This window comes from Ascaphus truei, chromosome 3, assembly GCF_040206685.1.
Source record: "Ascaphus truei isolate aAscTru1 chromosome 3, aAscTru1.hap1, whole genome shotgun sequence".
Classification (NCBI taxonomy): Eukaryota; Metazoa; Chordata; class Amphibia; order Anura; family Ascaphidae; genus Ascaphus; species Ascaphus truei.
The window spans coordinates 243,229,631-243,256,619 of NC_134485.1; the positions used below are offsets into that span (position 1 = coordinate 243,229,631).

The following is a 26,989-nucleotide window of genomic DNA, read 5'->3' on the forward strand; positions in this document are numbered from 1 at the left end:
AATTTGAATCATTAGTATTTTCCCCAGGTGTTTCAGGTGTGTTCCTTTTTGTGCACAGGTATCTCTCCATGTATTGTATAAAGGTGTGTTTGGGGAGGTATACTGTATAAGTCATTTGGGGCTCTAGTGAAATAAGACTTGCCCTCTCCCCATTCTCTGTACGAGCTAAATAACCTTGTGTAAACCTGAACGGTCTTTAGTTGATATGCAATGTTAGGGGGATGCCTCTTTTGCATATCATTAGCACCATGGAGGCACAGACAGTATTGCTGTACCAGGCCCGCCCACTCAAGGGGCCCGGCCTCCCTGTCGGCAACACTACTGTTTCCACTCTGTGCAGGCAAGCCGGCCCTCCCCTTTCCTGGCTGTCGCCCCCTCCTTTCCCTCCTGCAGGCAAGCCGGACTCTCCCCTTTCCTGGCTGCCGCCCCCTCCCTTCTCTCCTGCAGGCAAACCGGACTCTTCCCTTTCCTGGCTGCCGCCCCCTCCCTTCTCTCCTGCAGGCAAGCCGGTGATTATGTCCATCACCAGTCACATGTCCAAAGCACACTGGAGAGGAACCTGCCAGGGGGGAGTGGGAGTGTGTGGCTTGCATCACATAGGGGGTTATGCCCCCAAGACCCAAGTCCCTACCTGTGGAGCAGGGGGAGTACATCCTGGCCATAGACACCGGAGGTTGTGAGTGACTTCTGGGGTGAGCTCCCCTCTGCCACCCCTCTGCTGCCTCCACTGACATCACGCTTCATCCACAGCTGACATCGCGCTAGCTCCTCAGCCGCTCTCAGACTGCACAACCGCCGGCGCACGTGCACTACCTAACTTCTGGGGTAGGACAGCGGGAGAAGATCCCCTGCCGGGCCTGGGACAGATGTCCCTGCACTACCCTTCTGTCAGTGGCCCTGCATGCATACATTGAGGTTTAGACTTCTGTGGTTACCTTTTATAATGATCAGAAATAAGGACAGGCTGCGTTAGTCAACAAAATAATAAAGATATCTTTATCCCAAAAAGTGTTACTTCAACACAAAAATAATAGCACCATCATGAAAACTGTGTACAGGCATACCCCACTTTAAGGACACTCACTTTAAGTACACTCGCGAGTAAGTACATATCGCCCAATAGGCAAACGACAGCTCACGCATGCGCCTGTCAGCACGTCCTGAACAGCAATACCGGCTCCCTACCTGTACCGGAGCTGTGCGCAAGCGGGGAGACTATAGAGCCTGTTACACATGCGTTATTTACATCAGTTATGCACGTATATGATGATTGCAGTACAGTACATGCATCAATAAGTGGGAAAATGTAGTGCTTCACTTTAAGTACATTTTCGCTTTACATACATGCTCCGGTCCCATTGCGTATGTTAATGCGGGGTATGCCTGTATACTGTTTTACTGCTGTTTTGCAGAACTGATTCGCCTTCTTCTATTCCTCTTCAGACATTCCCCTTCTGCCTTCACAGTGCAGTAGGTACAGAGATAAAAATTTAGGAAAGAATTATATTTATTTATCCACAGAATTTGCTAAAAGAGCTCAAATGTAGGCAATAAGGACCACTTTCAACTAGACTTTATCTACAGAAATATGCCCCTTATTGTACATGAAATTTTGACCTGGAGTCATCAAACTCTGTTAAAAAGGAGTTAATATCGCACACGGGCAGAAGAGAAATACTGGGTACTACTACCACAGTTTTATGACCCAAGTCATCAAGATTGTGGTAACATTTTCCTGGTTGCAATATTTTTATACACGATGCGGTAATTAACCGAGCCAATAATTAAGCAGTAATTACCGCATCGCGATCGTGGGGAAGGATAATATAATATTTCTACTATAGGTCTATGTAATATCAATAATTACATAACCCTATTGTAGAAATTACATTTAGTCCTTTGATGCCTGTGTCTACCAATTTTTTTAAACTACACTACCTACCCACCCCCCTAGCTGCCTAAGTGGGTAGTAAAGCATTGCTTTACCAACTGCTAAGGAAAACAAGGGGTTAACCCCTGCCAGACCTCCTCCCTCTGGGCATAGCCACCCCAACAGATATTACCCCCCCCCCCTGGTATTTAATCAGAAGTGGATTGACAACACCTTAGTAGAGGGTGTGGTCTTGTGATCCTGACAGAGTTAGGGAGTGAACTACTATACTCCCTTACAAGGCCCTATGGCCTATTTGTAATCCAGGCCCTATGGCCTACTGTATTTGTAATCCAGGCCCAATGGCCTTTTTGTAAACCATGTCCATCCATGGGGTGGTGACAGACGATCCTCAACTTGACAAAAAGCCCTGGATCCTCTGATTGAGGAATTTTCTTCTGTAAGTATTTCTTTCCTCTTTTCTTCTTAGAAGTAGTCTTCTGTCTTCTTCAATCTTCTGCCTCCGCATGTGGCCTCTACGTTGACTTGTGAGGTCCCTGGCCTTTTATAGTAAGACGTGTCATGGGGACATGTGCATTGGTTGCTGTACCATGTTCTCTCCCTTAGTGATGACTTCACAGATTTTGCCAACCAAACTCCCCCTGGGCTAGATACCTACAGTGACAATGAATGTGTTTATGTTTATACAATTTGTATAAAAAATGTAATTGTATTTTTAATGGTATTGTGTTTTTTCTTTTTAAATATGAGTCCTTTTAATATGTTTGTAGTTTTAGTGGCTATTACTCAACAGGGGGAGTTATGTTTGTTGGGGAGAGGTGTGGGTATGGGGGAGGGCGTAGTTTCCCCAGGGAAGGTGGTTAGGCCCCAAGCGGGGTGGGGGTGGTAGGGGTTAACCCATTGTTTGCCTCGTAGTTACTAGCATCTCAGGTAGCCAAGGGGGGGTAGGTAGTGTAGTTTTTATTTGTGTATTAACCACATTATATCCTTTAGTGATCAGCTAGTCATGGAAACTGACTTCTAAGGGCTATAAAGGAGAAACATGTTTCCATGATTAGCTGACCACTCGGGCTACTAAGGTGTTAATATATAGTTATATATGTTGTATTTAATACTTGATCACCTATTCATGTTGGTTTAGCTTATCTTGCCTACTGTATGTATGTAATGGCCATTTTTATGCATAGGCAAGATAGGGCTAACACCAGCCTGGAGTAGGTGAGAACAAATGCGGTATTTTGGGGCATTTTACCCCAGTTGTGCTAAATATCAGGACTTGATGACTAGCACCAAAATAGCTACCCTTGTGGTATTTAGTCATTTTGGTGCCGGTCTGTTATTTTTAGCGGTACAACGTTGATGACTTGCACCATAAAAATAACACTTTTTTTGCCTATAATACCGCATTTTTCCCTTTTCAGTTTGATGACTCTAGGCCAGATACATCTTTCAGGATTATGTGGAGATTGCTGTTGTGTTCATCACATAAGTGTAGCCCTGTGTAATTTTGGGGTTACATGCCTCTCTTCTTCTGTGCAGTAAGCCCTGTTAAGAGGGCAGGTTTGCCAGAAGTTATCATGGAGGTTTACCCTCAACACCATGTGAGGTGTAATATGTAGCAAAGGAAGTGACAGCATGTCTGTGTCCACTGACAGTGACACAGGGGTGGGTCTTCTGGAGCTATATAATACGCATTACTTCCTAAAGTTGGTGTGTTCAAGTTGGAGCTGAGTCTGTACAGTTCAAGTGTCAGTTGCAGAGTGTGACAATCTGACCCCACACCGTGCTAGGGCTCTGGCACAGATTGTGGCCCTCCCTTAGGGGAGAGGTGGCAGAGATATCCCTGTCTCTATTACAGAGTCAGGAGGGAATTTCCTTGAGGTGGGCAACTATGCTGATGTGCGTTTAAGTACCAGTCGCTATGATGGGCAGTCTGCCATGGAGGATGTTAATAAAGATGCCCTTGATTCAAAGAACCTTCTTGCCTGAGACTGGAGTTAATCAGGGAGAAGCTGCACCCAGGGGTTCTCTTCCAGAGACTCCTCCCTGCTGTCGTGGAGATCTGGAAGAGATGGAGGCGCTGTACCAACTGTGAGTAGAACTCAGCACTACCTCATGAGCCAGTCCTGGTGAATTCCCCAATACCATCAAGCGGGAGACTCAGGAATCCTGTGAGCCAGCAGGTGCACCACACGACATGACATGTAACGGAGGGGCAGTTTTTTCACATAGGGGCCAGGATCAGAAGGGCCTGGGAAACACCATTACAATTGGAGGCACTGCTGAGATCATCAGGACAGGCTTTAGCTGAGTTAATGAGAAAGGAAATATATGCTACCAGTAATGTGCTGCAGAAATGGAAGGAGGCCTAGGGGTAGTCAGGAGTACCATGGTCGCTCGCAAAGCACACCCTAGGGCCTGATATGGAGTAAGGTAGATCTGGAGACAGGGCTATAGCTGTGTTCTAGTCACCGTGAGGCAGCTAGTCGTAGGACGCCATGCTCATGGGGTAGCCTGGTTAACGCGGGTCTGGAACTCATGGGAGGGTCTGCGCTAGGTGTAGCCAACAGTAGGTGACGCCCTAAGTACTGCATGGAGAAGCCAGAGTACTCTAGCCAGTAACCAGACTACTAACCACAGAGCACATACTGGAGGATATCGTGTACAGCATACAGAGAGAGAGTTAGCCTAGCCTGAGGTAGCGCAAACATGAGAGAGACACACATGAGATACATGTAGAGGTGCACTGGCATACTTTATTGCATCGGAATGGCGACTGCCCAGCAGAGGAGCACCATGTGCGATTGCAACAGAAGTGTAAAGATGGCGACCTGTAAGGATGTCCCGCGCGCTGTGGGGAGTTCAAGATGGCGGCTCGCGCCTGATGGGGAAAGCACACGTGGTGTGTGTAACACGGGGGTACAAAATATAGAAATGACTTTCGCCAGTTTGCTGTGGAGCGGCGCGAAAGCTGTGGCCGCGCCGTTCTTGTCCTGCCTAAATTCCCGGGGTGCCACCCTGGAAGATAGCTGTGAGGACATTGTGATTACGTGCGAAACTAATGAAGGAGTATCTGATTGCCAGGCGGTAATCACTACCCAAATTACCGCTGCTGCTAATGTGGATTGCAGTGTGATCCAAAATGGCGGCTCCCGCTTCCTTGGGAGACCACGTGGGCTGTGTGCAGAAGAGACTTTTGCAAAAACTTGGCCGGGAGAGGCGCGAAAGAAAGAACCCCACCCTGATGGGGAACTGGCGCGAAAGCCGTGGCCGCGCCCTCTTGGACTGTAACAGGCTCAGAGCCAATTCTGGGTCATGACGTGAAGTTGTGGGACCCTCCTCTAATCTCCACCAGAGGGAGGGGTCCTTGCATCTGCCAATGGAAGACGGAGCTGACTGAGGGAGGAGCTGGATGTGCGCTTCCTGTCCCTCAGTTGCGAAGAGCTGGTGAGCAAGAGAGACTGCTGTGCCGTGTGTCTCCCTTGCCAAACACCACTACTAATTGTGTCATGTCGGACATTGCTATACACCCTTATCAACTGCCAGGAGGCTTCCTGGTAGTGAAGACTGGTGGAAGAGAAGTACTGCAGTGCCTGTGTATGCAGTGCAGGGTGCCGGGCGGAGAAGCCAGCACAACTGCGAGATGCCCCCATTGTGGTATCCATTATTTGTGGGTCGTGGAGCTGTTTGTGCCTGGGCACGACGCGGAGGCGGGAGGAAATACATGCTGACCGCTGGAGCCTCGCCAAGAGTAAAGAGAGAGGAGGTCGATCCCGGAGAATGGTGATCTCTATTGATGATGGTGCCTAAGAAGGATGGCGCAGAGGCCTGCAACCGCAGCGAGAACCTGGAACCTCGCTGTCGGACCCATGCGGAGGTACCGACGGGCATGGAAGTCCTATGTCGGTGGTGATGCGCCTACTGGCAGGCCACTACAGCAGTGCTGAAAGCAAAGACAAGCTACTCACCGGTGGTCCTGAAGAGCTGAGCATCGAGATTCCCCGACAGCATGCGCTGGTGCGGCCGCAGCAGTGGAAGAGTCCCACGGCCATGGCGACTCCCAGCGTGTCGGGAGAAGAGGACCTCATCGCAAGCCAGTGGAGTGGTGAGATACCCTCTTACCTCCCACAGGCTCCGATGGAGGCAGCCCAAGAGAAAGGCCCAACCAAGGCCCAAGCGGAGCTGAGGAGCGACCTAGTGTATCCGGCGCTGGACGTCGAAATGGAGGAAGAAGTTCCGGTGGGGGACCCCACCCAAGATGGCGCCTCATCCCGCGAGAATGATGACGTCACTTCCGGTGGTCACAGCGGAGCCGACCGGAATCATCTGTCACCGCCGATGTTCAGCACCAGTCTGTCCAAGGAAGACATGGACAGATACTGGCAAGCAGTAAAGAGTCGGGGGAGCAAGAAGACGGGTGAGCCTGATCTGCCCAATGTTGCCACGGGGCGCGGCATAGCCAAGCTGCTGATCACGATCCCGCAGTGTAAGGACACTTCCCCCTTCCCTTTGCCCAAGGCCACTGCCCCAATCCCTGCCCCTGTCACGTCTTCCTCAGGGTCCCAATCGAGCCAAGGGTGGTCTGGGGTGTCACGAACATGTTGGAGGAACGGCCTGGGTCGGCCATGGACTGGGGTGAATGTTTTACATCTGATGAGGGGTCTGGGAGGGAAATGATTCCTGCGGTTACATCCCCGAAAATGAACCCCACTACCTGTAACCATATTGTGCGAGGAAGGCCTAAACGATATGGGTCGGCTTCAAGGTCAACTAATAGACCGCACCCGATTTGTGCTAATGAGGGGAGATGTGGTTGACCACTGGTGGGATGTGGGCGAGTACACAGCCATGGAACGCCAGGAAGAGATAGACGGTGGTATGAGATACAGAAGGGAATAGTTACCCCAAGGGGATCATCTATCCTGTATGATATCATTGCCCCTGAAGAGCCCCTGTCTTGGGTACTGCCAGGCAGGGCAGAAAATAAGAAGTTGATAAGGATCAGCAGGGCTGAGAGGGCCATAGTTGCGCGCTATAAGCAGTCGCATGGGCTAGAATATCCCTATGTTCCTGAACCTCTGATGCAAGAAATCGAGGACAATAGAGATACCTGGCTTAGGGAGGCCGTGGAGGACTACATCAAGTCCAAATCTAGCCTCTCTGAGCATAGAACAGAGTCTAGAATCTGTTACTTAGTGAGGATTTGGAGTGTTGGGCGCAACATTTATATGAATAGGATGGAATACAGACCAGAAAATGGGCCGCCTAGATCCTATAGCATAACGGTGATTGATGCTAATGGACAGGAGGTAAAGAAGCCTGACCCTAGACATTATTACTGAGGTTTAGATTCTCCTAGGGAGTAGTCTATAAAGTGTAAATCTGGGTAGAGTAATTATGTATAGTATGTGCAATGTATTCCTGTAATGATATTGTGTTTGTGTATTTTAGCAGTTGCCCGTTTGAAGGAAGGCTCCGCAAATTTAGGCCCAAGCGGGGACGTTGGAATCCACCAGAGGGAGATTGTAGCCCTGTATAATTTTGGGGTTTCATGCCTCTCTTCTTCTGTGCAGTAATCCCTGTTATAGGGCAGGTTTACCAGAAGTTATCATGGAGCTTTGCCAGAAGTTATCATGGAGGTTTGCCCTCAACCCCATGTGAGGTGTAATATGTAGCAAAGGAAGTGACAGCATGTCTGTGTCCACTGACAGTGACCCAGGGGTGGGTCTTCTGGAGCTATATAATACGCATAACTTCCTAAAGTTGGTGTGTTCAAGTTGGAGCTGAGTCTGTGCAGTTCAAGTGTCAGTTGCAGAGTGTGACAATCTGACCCCACACCGTGCTAGGGCTCTGGCACAGATTGTGGCCCTCCCTTAGGGGAGAGGTGGCAGAGATATCCCTGTCTCTATTACAGAGTCAGGAGGGAACTTCCTTGAGGTGGGCAACTATGCTGATGTGCGGCTAAGTACCAGTCGCTATGATGGGCAGTCTGCCATGGAGGATGTTAATAAAGATGCCCTTGATTCAAAGAACCTTCTTGCCTGAGACTGGAGTTAATCAGGGAGAAGCTGCACCCAGGGGTTCTCTTCCAGAGACTCCACCCTGCTGTCGTGGGGATCTGGAAGAGATGGAGGCGCTGTACCAACTGTGAGTAGAACTCAGCACTACCTCACGAGCCCGTCCTGGTGAATTCCCCAATACCATCAAGCGGGAGACTCAGGAGTCCTGTGAGCCAGCAGGTGCACCACACGACATGACATGTAACGGAGGGGCATTTTTCTCACATAGGGGCCAGGATCAGAAGGGCCTGGGAAACACCGTTACATATGCATATAGCAAAATACTAATATACGGTTCAGCACAATACTGTACACATTGCACAAGTGAAGTAAAGCTAGTACTTGTTGCTGCAGCCCCCATCATGAATTGGTAGGTTAAGATCACTTCTGAATCTAACATGGGCAGTTACAGTAATCCCACTATTTTGATCACCCTTTTTTACAGAAGGGAAACTGAGGGGTTCTCTGGTTTCCAAGATACTTGCCTGCATTATTTGACTGCCCAAATATTTTCCCCTAGAGGGGGCTTCAACAATGGTAACTTCACCAGTAAGTACCTCTGGAAGTGGGGTGTTACCAGAGCTGAAAATAATGCATTTCAGCTTTGGTGGATCCTCTGGTTCCCAAAAAAGGAGAGTAAAAAACCCTAAGAACAAACAAGCAGCCAGGTTTGCTGCTTGAAGTACTGAAATAATGTACTACAGACATACTCTCGAAACTTTATTTTTCTAATATGATTAAAAAATCTTGCTGGATTGAAAAGTCTTTGGGGGTTATTCGTTGAAATTGAGAGTTTCCAAGGGCATTCTAGTTTAATGAAGAGCCCCCTTTATGTGAATAACTGTTCACAGCACACTGGAGAAAATGTCACAGTATAGGTCAGAGCTTCAGAGCACAGAATAGAACATACATCTCACTAAAGGTAAGTCACTGTGACAACAGAAAAACATCCTTTTCAGATATGAGTCAGTACAATAATATGAAGCAACTCTAATATTTTTGATCCTATAAGTACTTTGCTTTATTCACTGTTGTGATGAATGTCTAAAGCTTTTTAATTTTTTTTTTTTAGAAATTACTTGCATACTTTCAAAATGTCCCCTATTTCGCGAAATCAGTGATACTTTTGAATGAAGGGTGACATCATTGAAAAGAACTAAACAATTGATATTTTTTTAAAGCTACAGATTAGGCATGTTCATTAACAATGACAAACCAATCATTAGTATTATTGTTCCACGTTCCTGTAATGCTGTGGATCTATTAGTACGACCTGTGCCACTAAATGCAGCGGGACTCGTCATCGGCTTCTGACATCATATACCGGTAATTGTACATACGCATATCACAGCAGCCAGGTCTGGCAGTAACCCAAGTTATAGTCAGATCTCTAGCGGCCCATTCCTCATTTTTCACTGTACTTCTTTCGATGTTTTCTCCTCTCTCTATGCCAGTCTCTCTTCTTTTCCTGAACGACCCCCCTCCAACTAATGATAAAAATCAGTTACATCTTTTCAAGTAATTTATTAACTGGAGCAGATCAGAGTTGACCAAATATGGTATCAATGCCAATTTTTCAAAAAAATAAATATCATTTTTTTTTCATTAAACACTCATCTGCCTGATAATTTAAATCAAAGAGCAATAAAAATATTGCTGAGGCATTTGATATAAACTTGATGTCAGAGATGGATGACACGTTCTACATTTCAGGGTGTGGATTCTTCGATATAAAGTAATATCTTTAAGTGAATCTTGAACATAGTTTGTGTGGGAAAACGTGTTTTATTTGCATGAAATCTCGCTTAGCTTTTAAACTCTTGAGGGCTACCCTAGCACAGAGAATTAATCACATTCCAGCCAGGGTTTAGACGTGTACAAAAACATGTTTAGTTCTTCTTCAAAATAACTTGCTTGCAGTTAAGCAATTTCCAACAAAGAAAGTATCATACCAAATTACATATACTTATAAAGTAGACAAAGAACGGATATACTTTAGGGACGATATGGAAACACCTCAGAGCTTCAGTTGGGTTTCTGAGCATACAGTACAGTACACATGCAGAATAATGAAGGCAGTTCAGATATCCGAGGTGCTGTCTTACCGCTTGTCTGTTCATCCCAAGGCCGCGTCAAACATATGTAAGAACTAAAGGCGAAAATTCAGACCCTCCCATATTTCAACTGACATCATTAGTCTACATTCGGTGGCTGGCAAGAGGGCGGTAGCCTGCCTCTATTTTCCTATTTGTGACAATTTAATAATTGCTCATACAGAGCGTTTTGCTTGAAGCCTATGAGAGCATTTCCCCACTTTCATTTCTTACGAGCATCATATCAGGGCTTAGCCAGGGATGTTGTTTCAATTGACCCAGTGATGCTTGTCTGGACTCACACCAAATTAAATACACTGTATGCTGTCTGGAGAATGCCTGCAGTTTTTCTTAGTTTTTCTTTCTTTAAGATATAGGGGCTTATTCTATAAACCCTAAGCAGCTTAAGTGGGAGTTTAGGGCCAATCGCACGCTTCAGAGTTTATCAAATTAGCCCTTCAGGGGGTGATTAATTAAGATTAAGCTACAGAAGTGCCAATCAGGGCGCTATCTCGCTGAAACTCCCATTAACTTAAATAACTATCGCATTTTTATAAATAACCCTCTTAGAAACTACAGTTACAGTACCTCTGTGGAGCACCAACATCGTCTGATTTAAAGGAATTAACGCCTTCGGTTCTATTAATGTCTCATCATGCTGAAAACTAGTTTAAACGAATATTGTTACAAACCTAAAGTAAAAGGGGGTGCATATACTGGGAATGCTCACGCCCTCTCTTTTTCTCTCTCTGCATGGTAGACTAAGGCAGTGTCCATAGTAGAACGCGCTAGCTTCCGCGCTTCCTCCTTCTCCTGATGTCGCGCCTCAAATACAAACTTGTTTGTATTGCGAAGCGCCGCTCTCCCTGTAGCACCTGTGCACGTGCTAGTGTGAGCGCACTATGCGCATATGCATAGGCGTCCTAGTGTTTTTTTGTAGCTCGCGCCGTATCCTGCACTATGGACAAAGTCTAATGGGGGAATTGTTATTCTTTACTGTACTTATTGCAGCTGAATGAATGTCTAATTGTATAATAACTTCTTATATGCATGCTCAATTATATGGTGAAACCTACCAATATTGCTATTTCACTAATAAAAGTCTCATCAGTGCTACACATTCGTGCAGCGGTGCGCAAACTGGGGGGCGTGCCCCCCCTTATTGGGGGGCACGGCGGTTACAGAGGCCCCGCACTGAGAGTGCGAGGCCTCTGTAAATTTACTTACTGGTGTCGGTCCACGCATCTCCATGGCAACATGGCATCAAATGACGCCCGTTACCTTGGAGACGTGACGTCAAATGACGCCGCGGGTCATGTGACGTCACATGACCCCGCAGCATCATTTAACGCTTCATTGGAGGTAAGGGGGCGCGACCGATGGGGGGAGAGCAGGCTGGGGGGGCGCAGCAGCGCAGGAAGTTTGCGCACCCCTGCATTAGTGTATTCAGCAATGTTGTTAAGAATTACATCGGCCTGATGTGAACAAATATTAAACCACCTACAGTATGAAGGTTTAGTGAATACTAGTAATTGCTGCCGAAATATAAGTGCATATCTTTACATTGTAATAGGATAGCAAAAATAGAAGCAAGAATTAAGAGAAAAAAACATAAACATGTTTGTTAAACGGTTGCATCATGATAAACATGCCTAACTTATGTAATAAGCACTGATTCTTCAAAAAATCTTTATTATGTTCAGTTTTTAAATATATTAAAATAGTACTTAACATGTATAAAAATGAAACGTCATTATAATGCCATAAAGAAGTATACAATTATAACTTAATATCACTTGCTGGTTTGTATCTCTCCACCCCCTCTCTTTTTCTCTCTCTCTTCCTCCCCCTCCCCCTTTCGCTGGTGTTGGCAGTGGTGAGGTTCAGCAATGCAGTAACAGAGCCTCAGGAGTCTCCATCAGGGGGTCAAGCAGCAGCTCCAGTGAATCTGACACTAGCTCTGAATCTGACTCGGAGAGTGAAAGCAGTTCCAGCGAGAGTGAGAACAGCAAGCCTTCTGGCAACACAAGCCCTGAGGTAAGGGCTACTTTTGGATTCTCCCTGCAAAGCTCAAGCAGCAAAAGACACTGCATTTTTTTAAAATACTTTTCTGTGTGAACGTAAGAGAGGCTGACCGCTACAAATATGTACGGGTTTTCTACGCTGCTGCGACGTATAGACAATTTAGACAGTGTTTTAATCTCTGGCTGAGCTACAGTGGAGACATAAATCTGCGATCCCAGGTAACTGTGAAACAATAATAAGAATGTGTCAATTAAATTGTGTAAATTGTGTAAGTGTTTTTCAAACACAATTCCATATTATATAAGAAACAGAGTGTTAAAAAAAGATTGTATTGCCGGAAGATAAACAGTTGTTGCATTCATGCATATGTCAGAGAAAAGTGTAAGGCGGTATTCTGTACTATCTGCCTATACTTCCCGTGTCTACTTTGGTGTAGAAATATGAAAGTACTGTTGACGGAATACATACCGTATCATGCAATACTGTATGGGCTTTACATGGCTTATAAGGTTATGTTTTAGAAAGGTCTGTACTATGAATGATTTTAAGGCAAAGAAAATAGGAAAAGAAAGGGGGAAAAACACTTGCTGGGAGAAACTGCAAAGCATAAGAATTGTTGGTAGATGTTCTAGGACCGAAAGAATTATGTTAATTTACAAAGGGATTATATTCGTTTTTTATTTGTTCTTATATCTGCTCAGATAGAAACATGTTTATTATCCAGAGTCTGAAAATTCAACTCTGTAATGTCTCTGATTAGGGGCATTTGGTTAGTGTCTCCCCACATATGGAGGAGGAACAACACAAGGGGGCTTATTCTATATCCACTGAAGGGGCCGATTGGAATTTTTTTGACCAAACTTCCCTATTCAATTCCATAGGGAATTTTGCCCCAAAAAACCCCATTGACTGCTTCGACAGACATAGAATAAGCCACTGAGTACTTTACCAAATTGTACCATTCATTTCAGTGTGAAGGCGGTAGCACCTCTATCTATTACAAGACTGTCCAAGTTCACTCCTCAAAGGCTAGTGTGATACATACCTAAGAAAATTGTCATAGTGATAATTAGAGTTTGGTTGATTATGGTTAATTATGAGACCTCTTAAAAACCTTGTAGCCCTCAGGCACTAAATTGTAACTGCCCTGAACGAGGGAATGTCACCCACTGATTCTCTCTGTGGGTTTGAGTTGCTTCACCTTCCCTGCCCCTTGTTTGGGCCGACTATATTTGCTGTGTTAGGGATACTTTTACAGTTGATCTACACTTTATGAATCAACAAGTGTACGTGAAGTTAACCTCTTTACTGCTACAGTGGCTTGCAACTACCCATGGCAGGCCTTCTTACAGCTGTGGGGCTCAGCTGATTCAATTCCACATGTCAACCACCACCTAGTAGCCGCCCTAAGCAATATATCATTGCTATAAGATGGGAAATCCCATAAAGCTGAACGATGTATGTAATTCATAAAATAAACGGGCAAGCTCTTTTTATGAAGCAACAATAATATAACCTCTGCAATCTGTAAACGGAATCACCATCCTCATTTGGTAAAGTGCATCAATGAGTGTTTATGTCCGTCTTTTAATATGAACTATATAAATATCTTTCATGATCTGGTATGTTTTACTTGCTTGTGAAATCTGTTTTGTCACAGTGCCACTCTATCAATCTTACAGAATCTTGGAGGCCAGAAGCCAGAATTACTATGCCATGTCTTTCCTTATAATTACGTTCTGTCGTGTCAGAGGTGTCACACATTGTAGTGCATTGATTGACTCGAGCAGGGAGAGAACTGCAAATCAAAGCCAACTAAGTATGCAGCACTATGCTAAGCTTCCACCAATATATATTAAGCCCCTTGCTGTCTGACAGTGAAGAGGATAAAAAAAAAAAGGAATTATTACAAATTTTGGCATTAAGATCACAGAACATGCAATGAAGGCGTGGGAACAAGGTAATCCCGGCCAAGGAGGAGTTTATCATCTATATTAGCAAAAAAAAACATTGCAAATCTATTTATGGCACACTCCGAGTACTTCTCGATCAGCTCTCTAATGTTACTATTTACACCCAGCTGTTCAAGTTTATGTTCATGAACTGAAAGTCATTACACAGCAGGAAAAAAAACATCTCTACTAACTAGGTTACATAGTTACATAGTAGATGATGAGGTTGGGAAAAGACATATGTCCACCAAGTTCAACCTATGTTAAATTTAGACGGCAGTTGCTCATCCTATATTTGTATTTACAGTATTTTGATCCAGAGGAAGTGCACCAAGGTATATAAAGCAATGCCTTCATCATGTTACCTCACTAACGCTATTACAACATATACACCCTGTTAGAACCTTACAAGCCAAGTACATTAGTTATTTATGATCTGCATATTCAAAAGCATCACAGGCCACCCAATAAAATGATCACTTTTAAATTGTATTCCTGTTGTATGCATTTTAAGCATTTTGTAGTATACTTGCACCGAAATATAAGAAAACAGACTGCACTTTTTGACCAGACACACTCCCCTCTTTGCTATGCACTAGTGCTCCTAACATACAACTTTTTACTCTCACTGCATGTGTGTCTCCACTATGACTGCTCTTGTTGGCAAGGATTACCCTCTCAAAGTTTTTTTGCTCTTATCCTCATTTAGTAACATAACTAACGTAGTATATATCAGACTGTAAAGTGCTGCAAAAACTCATCCATCATGCTGCCCATATGAATTAAGAAATGTTAGTAAATCCACTAATTAGGGCAATGACAGCTTCAGAACAGGAGTGACGTGACAATGACAGTATATGTGCTGATCATGCCAGCACTGCAGTCTCTGAGCATAGCAGATAGCATTTAATGTATGGAATTCAGTCTTCAGTGTTTAACTTGATTTATTTGTTTTGCAGCTTGAACAGCCAACATCAAACAAATGGCAACTAGATAAATGGTTGAACAAAGTTAATCCTAACAAGAGCGCTATTCTCAGCCATACACAAAGCCTGTGTTATAGTGGGATACAAGAGGGTGGAAAAAGCTGTGAGAAAGCGTTGGAAGTTTGCCAGTCTAGCCTCAATGACAAGGATATCAGGATCCCCAGCAGAGAAGACCAAAGGCCGAGGGTAGCTTGCACAGCCCAAGGAAATAAAGGCGTGACAGAGGAATCTTCTGCTCCCGTTGCTCTTGATGCTACAGCTGTTGTCGCAATTCCCACAGAAAGTATTTCTGAGAGAAGGACAGTTTGTAGAAAGCTAACAAGGAGGACAGAAAGGACATCTGGTGGTGAGAATCTGAACTGCCACACGTCAGATACGTCCTTGAGCCAAGGCACTTTAGGGGATAATATACCTGGACAACCTAAGAACAGGTTGGTCTGCAGCAGCAGAGGCTTGCACAGAAAAGAACCCAGGACAGCTATAGTTGGGTGTGAAAGGAGGCGGACCCGGGGTCTGTGCAGATCAGTTCCCAAATCCAAGGAATTCATTGAGTCTTCATCGCAGTCTTCAGACCATGGCACAGAAACAGACCTAGAGGTATCTTCCCTGTCTAAAACAATATCAGCTACCCCTTTCCCTGCAACAGAGAATAACCACAGACTAAAAGAGTGTGGGAGCAATAATATTAGTAGGGCCAATCCTTGCAGTGCGACTGGCTTTGTTAATGCCAGGACTACAAGCGACATAGCCAAGGAACTGGAAGAACAATATTACACGCTGGTTCCTTTTGGCAGAAATGAGCACGTTTGTCCTTTGAAGGGCAGTAATGAGGTAAAGTCACTTTGGGTCAGGATTGATTTGACACTTTTGTCAAGAATTCCAGAGGGACCGCCCCAGAAAGCTCTTGCTATGAATACCAGCACAAAGGAGGCACACAGTCCACGTCAACATAAGGTTTCAACTCAAGTAGCAGAGAAAGCTTTGTTGAAAACCCGAAGGAAGCGTAAGGTAGGTTTGCTTATTTTATATATATTCACATATGCATATGGCAATGGCCAGAGAAGGCACCCATTTACTGTATAGTATGTACATAAGTAACCCGCCAACTCCAATCATTGCTCCATATAACAGACACCCATAACTTTTGACCCAAAGCTTCAATTAATGGTAAGATGAAAGTATTTTATTTTGCTTATTTCCCAAAATGATTGAACAACTTTGCACCATAACTCGCATTCCTGATTTCAAGATATGAAAGTCATTATCTTCCAAGTGCTGAAGAAGAGACTACAATTGGCTCAAGCCTTCATAAACACATTCACACTACATTGAATAAGGGCCTTAGAGTCTGTGTTTGAAGCTTCCTTTGGACATTCCGTGCAATAACGCCAGATCAGTGCAAGCGCACATCATAGAATAAGGGTCTTTGTGTTCAAGAAATAGATTTGGTTGAAGTAACATGTTATATTTATGTTTTGCAAATAGCATTGACCTGTGATCAGGGTGGCCGTAGGTCCCGGTTTAGCCTGGACAATCCTGGGTTTTCATTAAACGTCTCGGTGTCCTGACAATTTTTTTCTAAATGGTTCCAGTGTCCCAGTTTTTAGCGGTTCCCTATTTTGGACTCAGTAAAACTCTGCATGTTTTTCTGTGATCGATCATATCAAAGAATAAACATATTAAATATATTGCTAAACTCTAATTAAACTATTTATTAATATAAACTAGACTGTCATTTTGCTGCACTCGAGCGTTTGTGTTATGTTAGGAAACAGAAATAAATCAATATTACAGCATAAATGGCGATGCTATTAAACAAATACCATTATAATATTTATTTGTAAAGCGGCAATCCTGCTTTTCTTTTGTAAATAGGCTTGAAGCAGGGGGTCTCCGGAGCTGAACTGTGTAATTTCAGCTCTGGGGTCCCCCTGCTTCCCGAGATACCCCCGTAGGGGGTGCTGGCAGCAGCTCCGGCTGGGCTGTGTGGGGCTATCGAAATGGCGGCTCAAATCTCCCACAAGGGAGGATGTCAAGGTTTCCTATTGGCCCGAGTGATCAGTACCTTTAAACCCCCGGTGCTGCTACTGGCATCCATTACGGAGTTATGAATCTCAGGGAGCAGGGGGTCCCGTGAGCGGAAATGAACACGGTTCAGCTCCAGAGACCCGCCTGCTTCCTACCTATTTAAAAAAACATGTACTCTTTTAAGTGATCTCATTTGTTTTATAAATATTTTTTTTAACGTATCTCATTTTCTACTTTTGAAAATGTTGTCACCCTGTCTACCGTCTCCTCAATCCAAGCTCAGCTCCCTTTTGTGCAGTGTGCTCTATTATTAGGTTGCAAATGTCATGTCAGTACGTAAAATAGACAGTGACATTTTTCCCATGGAGTACAACTGCAAAATTGTAACTGTTTGTGCTCTTGGTTCTAGCAAAGTCAGTAACGGAAGGCTTGTGCTGGTAATCCCGCCCACAACAGACAACTTGTTTGTGGTAGAAGGAAGCTCTTCTTGCTGACTTCGTTATTGGCATTTTCTTCAGCTCTTCAATTCATACAGTAGGCGTAGGGTTTTCCAGGAGGCTTTTAACCCTTCCTCCTCTACAAGAAAACATACATATGAGAGAACACAGTGAGAAATATCCCAGCAGAATGACATAAGCAGTCTTTAAGTTGGCATGTATTTTTAATAGATTGTATTGACTGGCTATCTGCATTGACCCAACAGACAATCAGGCAAATTATTAATGAAACACAAAAATTGCAGCTCTACAATACATACTTCTTGAAGCCCAGGTTTCTAATGAACGATGTGCCTTTTTTTACTTACGTCCCCTATGTGTTAAAAAGCATCTCTCTATTTTTTTAAAGGTTTGCCCCAAAGGCTTTGGCCTAGATTAACTAAAGGTCGATATAGCAACGTAAAAAATGTACATTATAAAAAACTGGGATTGCTGCAGAAGCAGATTGCAGATACATACCAGCCCGGGCGATCCTTTCAAAAGCGGCCCTCCTCCTGCAGCGTCGCGGCATCATGGCAATACATCACCATGTGACGCCATATTGTCATGGCAACGTGTCACCATGTAACGTTGCGGTGTCATTTTGCATCAGGTTGCCATGACAACGCGATGCTGCAGGCGGAGGGCCGCTCCAGAGAAGGTAAGAGACACTCCCCTTTCTCTCCTCCCCTCTCACTCACTCCAACACACACACACACAAACACCCCCCCCCCCTCAACAATCTTACCTTGGGGTGAGGTGCGGTCCTGCACCGGTCAGGGGACTCTGCAGCTCCCTCCTCTGGTTGGGCGTAAATTCGATCCCTGCGGCGAAAGGAGTAGGGCCGATATTACAGTGACCGCCGGGCTGCTGCGTGGGGAGCTCGGGAGCCTCTGCACCCGCCCACCGGGGCAACCATGATCGCCCGATAGGCAATCTACCCCTGGATTGCAGTGATATTTACTAAGAATTACATATTGATAAGTGGGTTGCGATATTCAGTCTCATTTGCATGCACTGAAGGGAAAAAAACAGTAATTCAGCGTTAAATACACTAGCGATACAAATAAAAGTGAACTCATAAAACTATATTTGTTATTCAGTGTTAGTAATGTAATAATGTGTGTGGGGGGGGGGGGGGAGAAGGGGAGGTGATTGAAAAAAATCACACTTTTCAACCATAGTAATGTAATAATCCTTTGAACAAAATAACAAAATATTACATGTTATGAAATAATCCTTTGAACAAAACCCCATGGCAGAAAATCATTGAGCAACTTTAATACCTGAGGCTACAAATGCATTGCCAAGGAATACCTTCAGGCATCAAAGGGCTTGTTCAAAGGGGTTAACACAATATAAACAGCCCACAAATAAAAACACAAAAGCATAACATCTACAGTGTATGTGCAAAAATCAAGCTATTAGTAGCCCAAGTGGCCAACTAGTCAGGGGTTGACATTGAGTAGCGGGGCACTTGGGCTTATAAGGGGGTAGGATACTAAAACGTTCAGCATTGTTAATATATGAATTGTTATCATTCATTCTAGGTTGGCTAGTTTGATCTTGTCTATGTCTATAGTGGCCATTATGTACATAGGCAAGATCAGCCTAACGTCCGCATGGGGTACTGTAGGTAACAAAAATTGGTGATATTGTTTGTGCAATAGCCCAATATTGCCAGATATCGGAGTTCAGTGAATAGGTATTCAGCCGCTCATTTTTTTATTTGCATGCTCATTTGCGATACCGTCATTAAATGTGACTCTTGCATATATAATTAGGCATTGCATACTAATTTGCACACTAATTAGCTGTCCTGGTGTTACATTTAGTTCGCACGTCGCTGTGATCAAATAAGATATATTGCTGCATATAACCCACTTATAAGCGTTAAACTGTTAGTTAATATAGCATTAAAAATGACTTTCCTTTTGTCTTTACCATTAACATACAGCAATTCCAATATTAAAGTTTAGTAAATCTATGTCTTTTTATCCATTTTTACTTTGTGTAGTTTGAAAATGAAGGAGCTCAGGATATGAAGAAGAACCATGTCGAAAAGGATGATTGTCCACGACTAACTGATTCAGTGGACAACTTTAAGACGTCTAACACACACAGCACAAACATCTACAGGTATATAGTTTCTTTCTTCCTGCTGCTATCACCAGACATTTTTCTTCTCTGATTGAGAAGCAGGATGTTGGAAATACAAAATAGTCCAAAGGAAAGCAATGGGTACAAGAAAACTAAGGCTAAAGACTGCATTTGTTGGGTGGGAAACGTGCCAAAACAAACCAAACCTGCATTTCCAAGTCTGATCTGTACATAAGCACTTATTTGACAGTGACACCTATTGTAATGCTGCCCTGATTCAGACTTCTGCCTGCCCACACCTGCCCCTAGAGATTTCCCATCTACGCTTAGTCCTGGCATTCCCCTCCACGCCTGGCACCAATGTTCCTCTGTATGCCCACCTCAGAGAGTTAGGCCCATATTTACCGATTGGTGCGATGCTATAAGAAACTTTCCTGCTCCAGAAGACCTTACCTTTATTTAAGTGAGTCACCAATATTACAATGTATACATCTTCTAACACCATAAGATGGCCGAAGTGAACATTTTATTTTAAGCAAGTTGTATTTCGCAATTTCCAAGTCATAAAATACACCAAGGATTTACAGGAATAAAGATGGTGTGCTTATTTTAAACACATGGACGTAATTAAATAAGCACACTCCCCTGCCGATATTCTACGCTTAGGCATACTACGGTGCATGTATGCACAAGACTTCACGCGCTGAGGACTGGTAAACTCCCCCTATGGAAACTTCCTTCAAAGAATCCAGAATACAAACATGAAAAGGTGCAGGGGGGAGAAACACAATCTAAATTTACAAGACTCTTGACACAGGGCCATAGCCCGAAACTTTGAGTGTCAGCTATTTCAGTTTGTTACATTTTTGTATACAGAATGTCTATTTAATTTATTGCAATTGTCACTTTTTCTGTGTATGAACACTAAAATACAAATACTTTTTTGATAGAGTCTGGTGTCGCCCCTTTCTTGTATTTTAGATTGTGTTTTTTCCCCCGCATTTTCTCATGTTTAATAACACACACACACACACAAGAAATAAAAGTGTTAATATCCAATAAGGTTAGTGCACATATTACATTGTTACACGGTATACATTCTTGAAGCAGCATTATGTCTATTTCCCAAAGTACTCCAAAAAATACATTACAATTTGGCATATGCAAGTGCCAAATTCTGCTCAAATATATAGTTGCCAAACGCATTCTTTCCCGTTATACAGTATTAGTTTTCACTCGTTACTTACCAATATAACTTAAATACTAACCAGTGTACATTTGGTTTTTAGTTCACATTATACTTTAATACATGTGTCTGACTGTCTGTGCATTAATGTAATGTTTAGCAATTTCCTTATAATATTTATTTCTCTCTATGTCCTTCTTACACCAGTACAAACAAATCAGGCATTAAACTCCAACTAGTTGGGGGTAAGACAAACTTCTCATGAAAAAGGCTGCATTACGCCTTATAATGCTCACTGCTTTCTTCCACACATTCGTTTTTTTGTTCCACCGGTTAAGAAGGTATTTTCTGTCCTCATAGGGTTTGTTATTTTTCTGGTACATCTTAGTCCAATTATTATTGTCGTTTATTGGTAAAGCACCAGCATACTGTATTCTGCAGCGTGGTACAATGGGGGTACAGAGACTTGATAATTACATAAAAAAGGGTAATGAGGGCCCTGCTCGTGAGACCTTAACCATCTAAAGGTACAATTCACCTTTGGGCTCCATATCACCAGGCAAAGTAGAAGATTTGCCCTAAGTCCTTTAGTGTCATGATACTTCCAGTCAGCCAGTGGGAAAGAAGCAGGTGTGGCCTTACTTACTATGGTTGTAACCATAGTTCTAAAATTAATACCCCCTGCATTTGTGCTATTCACTGGTAAGTCACGCCTCCTGCCCACCTAAAGATCTTGGTTCTGGCTCTTGATGCTAGTTTTTCAAAGTTAGGCAAACAGGTATGAAAATAGCTTGCACTGGTGCCGTCTAGTTTTCCAAAGGCATGGTGGGCCTTCTATGATCTAAATTATATATATATGATCTATAACATTCATGTGGAGAGTTATCATGCTACTCGCTCAACTTGTTTTATTTTTTACATACTGTAAGCAATTGTGTCATGTATTTTTTTGCATTTACCAATAACAAAAAATGAGAAACTTCTGCTATCTCCCTTATCTCCCCTGCCTGGTGAACATAAATCTTAAATGGACAAGTGATGGGTTCTACTCTACAAGCAAATCCAGTGGTGGCAATTTGTTACCTTCCTTCATATCTTCCAGCAGAAACCGTAGGGTTGAAAGTCAGTCACATCTTCACCAGGTAAGTAAGTTAATGTAATATATCCATGTAACAAACATCCGGTGTTCCATGATACCATAATGTGCTATATGCATTGCAAACTGTGCACAATGTAAAATAACAATCAGTGTAAAACAAACTTAGTCTATGGAATGTCAGCCATGGGTAAGCCTCAAATATCCCAAAGATGTCCATTTGTGGGTTGTTCACATGTAAAGCTGCCCACTTGTGGTTTATTATTAACTCAATGCATCTGAGGCGAATGGCGCACCAGTCTTGCTTGATTAAAATATAGTTTTATTCAATCATCAACGTTTCAGTATTCTATCATCACACCTTCATCAGGCTTCCCCTCTTCCCTCCCCTCATTATTAAGTCATACACAGCACCGGATTTCAATATCCGCCACCCCTAGGCACTTGCCTGTGTGGCCGCCTTCTTACTGCCGCCCTCCTGCTCCTTTGGCATCCCAGTGTCAAATGACGCTGCGGACGTGACGTCGCACAGCGGCGCATTGCCATGAAAACGCGACGTCATGACGTCATTTGATGTTGTGACGCCAGGTTCGTGACGCCTGCAGCGTAATTTGACGCTGGGATGCCAAAGGAGCAGGAGAGCGGCATAAATGAGGAGGAGGCTGACACAGGCAAGTTCCTTCCTATTAGGTCCGAAAGGCCTGAGAGTGCAGCAAAAGCATATGAGCCCTAAAATGTTGCCGGCTAGGCCTGGGCCTAATGGGAAATCTGACACTGGTCACACATCATATCATAAACTCTAGCTTGGAATCTTGTGATACAGAACCTGTGTATTAAAGCATTTGCTATATGTATATATACAGTATATATATATATATATATATATATATATATATGTGATGCCCACACCACATTGCAGTCTCTTTTATCCCAATTTAAGGCCGGAAACACTGTATTTTCTATACAGGTTTGTATTTACAGGGATCAAATCATATACCAGGCCCACCGCACCTTTAAATCAACACAACACATAAAAATAACTCCTATTCCCTTTAGGGAAAGCTAACTACACCATAGCTTTCACTCTCACTAAGTACATGGCCAGCTAAGCTGGTTCCCAAGCCAAAGCATGCCCTGGCATATGCAAACATGTAACATTTTTTCTCTGTCTTAAGGATATTTAAAGTTACTAATATGCCTTTTAAAATGTCCCTTCTTTGTAAATATTTTCTACAAAGTTGACAGTGTGACATAAAGTCTGAGTTTTGACAGAAGCCCTTTTTTAAAACTGTTTATTTTACAAAAAATGATCAATTTTGGCCAAAAATGTTAAACCCAGAGTTTTTTGTTAAAACTGTATTTTAATTTAGTCACTAAACTTTTGCTTTGGAGAAAGTTAAATGAAGACATGCCAAATAAGTCTTACTTTCTAAATTACATTAGAGCCATTATATGTTTATTTTTAGAGATCACTTCCTATTCCCTCAGAAAATACCCCTGTGTATAATACAGAAGATCTACAGTCAGATCTTTGGTCACCTCTATCCAATGGGCATAATGATTCCAGGAGAACTAAACTGTTGCTTGATAATATGTGAGTATGCTGCTTGTGAGTTCATATGCTCTGTAAAATTATATTATTTCAGGAGACGTTATTCAAAAAAGTTATTTTGTGAATCCTCCATAGTATGTTTCTTAAATTTGTTTGAAATGCGCATGATATAGTATGTAGCTTCAATGTTTTACCTTATTATGAATAAATATAATGTGTGTGTATATTAGAGATGTGCGAACTTGTCCAAAGTTAGCGACACCTATTTTCCGCAAAAAAGTTTGCTGGAAATTTTTAGCCTCAAAAGTGTGGGCGATATTGACACGTCAAAGCAAAATGCGTTGTGTCGCCAGAGGAGAATCCACCCTGATTCGCTCTCTCCTCTTATTTACTCTCTAGCAAAACCCATATTTCAGGATGTAGAGATTTTTACTTTGAGCAGTGTTAAAAAGTTCAAAGATCGAGGGGGAAAAAACACACACATTTTACAAAGTTTGCCTATCTCTATTGTGTATGTGTGAATATACAGTATGAGTTGTGAGTCTGAGTTGTGAAACAGCCTTCCCATGCTGGAGAATATTTTAGCCCTATTCCTTTGAAGGAGCTGACCTATATTCCAGCACTGAGAGGACCTCTTCACGGCACATTGAATAAGGGTATATGTGGCAGACCTACAAAGCTCTGTTAAATCAGGGCAAATTCAGAACGTTACCTACAGTAGATAGGTAACGGATGTTAGCTTCCCCGACTTTAACAGAGATCCACAAAGCTAAATACAATATGTACAAAAACAATGTGTTAGGTCCTTCTTTATCATATGGCTAACGTGGCAATAGGCAGCTAACGTCGGAATAAAACACTGGCCTGCATTAGCCGTGTTGTAATCAAGATGCAATATATACCTGGCATCTGCTTTAAAAAATAAAATAATATATTAACCCCTTGGAAGCCATAGTGGCCACGAAGGCATGCCTTCATGGTAGCTAAGGGGTTAATACAAAATACCCTTAACCTAACTACCTTACTACCCACAGTATGGCATAGAGGTAGAACCGCTATGACATATAAGGGGATAACCCCCTCCCTTAATCCCCCTGGGTGGCCTAACCTCCCTCCCAGGTGCACCTACCCCCATAACAACCCCCACCCCCAACAAACCTAATCCCCACTCTAGTACTGGCCATTAGTCCTACTATGCCCTTACGTAGGGCTTCCGCCATCTCTTCTGGGGAGAATTCCCCTTCCTCCCACCAATGATCTACAGTGGGCCCATCAACTAACAAGAACCTGGTTCGCTGCATGGTAGGAGCATACCCCAGGAACATGGGATCCCACCACTTACAGGCCTTCCCCAGGGAGTCTGCAGTGGTTGGGCTACTGGACCTAGTGTCCATCTGAGAGGACACTCCAGACGTTCCGGACCATACTGGCAGAGAGGACCCTCTAAAGGATGAGAATGAACCACAGGATTTAGCCACAGGTATCCTGCTAGAGGCCGATGTCTCCCCCTTTGAGTCTTCATCTGACCAACCCTGAAACTCCCCAAAGTCCCAGTCTCTGAGGTCAGTAGAGAAAGTAGGTGATACACTATAGCTTTTACTTCTTAAAAAGCCATGTTTAACACCAGCAGGGGCAGAACGAGCATCAGCAGCACGGGCTGATGGGATGCGCACAAGAGCAATGTCCTGAACAGGGGAAGCCTTAGAAGGGACACTGGTGGTAGAGGTCCGTGATCGGGACCTAACAGTGTCCTGGGCAAGTCCCGGTGGTTTGGGCCTCCCATGGCCCACTGGTGTGGTCACAGGAATAGAGTCAGTGGCTGCAGGAGTACTTCGACCCCTTCCTCTAGGTCGGGTCAAGTACCTAGTGATGTCGGCAAGGGATAGTCCGCGCAGCTTCCCTCAGCTCTAGCAGGCGCCATGATGGTGACGTCATCAGGGGAAGCCGCTCCCGCGAAATTTGGTGGTTGTTGTTGGTCCAGCGCAGGACGTCACAACCGACGACGTCGGAGGTGCGTCAATCCGATTGGGAGATGTATATCCCCAATCTGATTGGTTGTTGTAGACCATGTGACAGAGTCATTTTTGGGAAAGGATGTAACATCATCCAAAGGGAGTCACATGGTCTACTACAACCAATCAGATTGGGGATATACATCTTCAAATCGAATCAGGCTGAAGTACCATATGACGGTAGCCATGTTACTTTTTGTGACATTATGTTAAAGGGAAAGGAAGCACAGCCATTCTAATTGGCTTGCTTCATTCCCTTTACATGACGTCCCATTAAAAAAAAAAAGGCACATGGTTTTCACAGCCAATCAGAGGCGTGTGAATCATTTGCACTCAAATGTGACATCACTGGCCTATAAAAGCCTGTGCAGCCTCATTTGACGGCAAGAAGCCGAGGAGGGAGGACCTCCTCCACCAATAGGATTACAATGCGTTACAGATGAAGATGGATGAAGAAGAAGATACAGATGAAGAAGAAGATAGAAGACCCCAAAATGGATTACAATTAACAGATAAAGAAAGAAGAAAAGGACTTTGGACTTTACCTGTGGCCCGTCACTCTTTGGGATCGTGGATTGGTTCGAGAGCTTGCTAATACCCCAGGAATCGGAGGGTGAAGACATCTAAAAGGCAAGGAAAAAAATTGAATGTATGTTATTTTTCTTTTACAGGTTTTTTCATTGTTTTTTTATTGGTATTATTTTTTTGGCCACATTCATTGCAAATATTTATGTATGACCCTTTAGGGCTATACATACATACATACAGTGACAATCAATGGCGTTTTGGACAAATGCTTACTTTGATGTATTTTAAATGTATTTGGTACTTTTTATTTTTTGAGGCTATTTATTTTGTGTTTTGATTTTGTATGCTGGCATTTTTGGTGGTGTTTTTAATGGATTATTTCAGGGGGGGTTTGGTGTTTGCTTTTTAATAGTGGATTATTTTTTGTATTTTGAATTTGACTAATGGTGTTTATTTGGAGTTTTCTTTTATTTATTGATGGTTTTGTTTTTGTGTTTTAATTGTTAATTCTGGTGTTTAATTGGTATTTGCTTAATTGAATGGTGGTAATGTTGTTGTGTTTGCTTGCTTATTGTTGTTTATTTTGTGATTATTTTGAATGCATTAAATATTGTTTGTGATTGTTTATTTTTAGGTATAGTGTTAAATCATGCCCATATTATGTGGGCATGATGTACCCACTGTGTCAACCAATTGTTTTCTTGGCATTTGTTATGTGTTTTATTTTGGGCCTGTTTTTTGTTTACTTCACCATTTATTGCTATTGTGGTAAATCAGGTACATATTATATGGGCGTGATGTACCCACTGTACCAATGAATGGGTGGAGGGTGGGGGTAGTTGCCTGGGGAGGGTGGTTAGGCCTCCTGGGTGGGTAGTGGGAGAGGGTGAGTTAACCCCTTAATTACTATAGCAGTTACTAACCATTAAGGGGTTAGGGGACATTAGATTCTATTTTTGATTGCATTGTTTATGGCAATGGAGGACATGGATGGTGATGAGGATG

General features: G+C 43.3%; 1 protein-coding gene across 3 annotated transcripts in view; it reads left to right on the forward strand.

Moving 5' to 3' along the window:
• AFF3 (ALF transcription elongation factor 3) overlaps positions 1-26,989 on the forward strand; it is a 508,712-nt gene that overhangs the window by 451,184 nt on the left and 30,539 nt on the right. For all 3 annotated transcript variants that reach the window (XM_075590476.1, XM_075590475.1, XM_075590473.1), the window contains 5 exons: positions 11,918-12,080; positions 14,980-16,014; positions 19,528-19,649; positions 21,833-21,938; positions 23,359-23,486. In XM_075590476.1, coding sequence (XP_075446591.1) covers positions 11,918-12,080; positions 14,980-16,014; positions 19,528-19,649; positions 21,833-21,938; positions 23,359-23,486 — 1,554 coding nt within the window. The remainder of the gene's footprint in view (positions 1-11,917; positions 12,081-14,979; positions 16,015-19,527; positions 19,650-21,832; positions 21,939-23,358; positions 23,487-26,989) is intronic.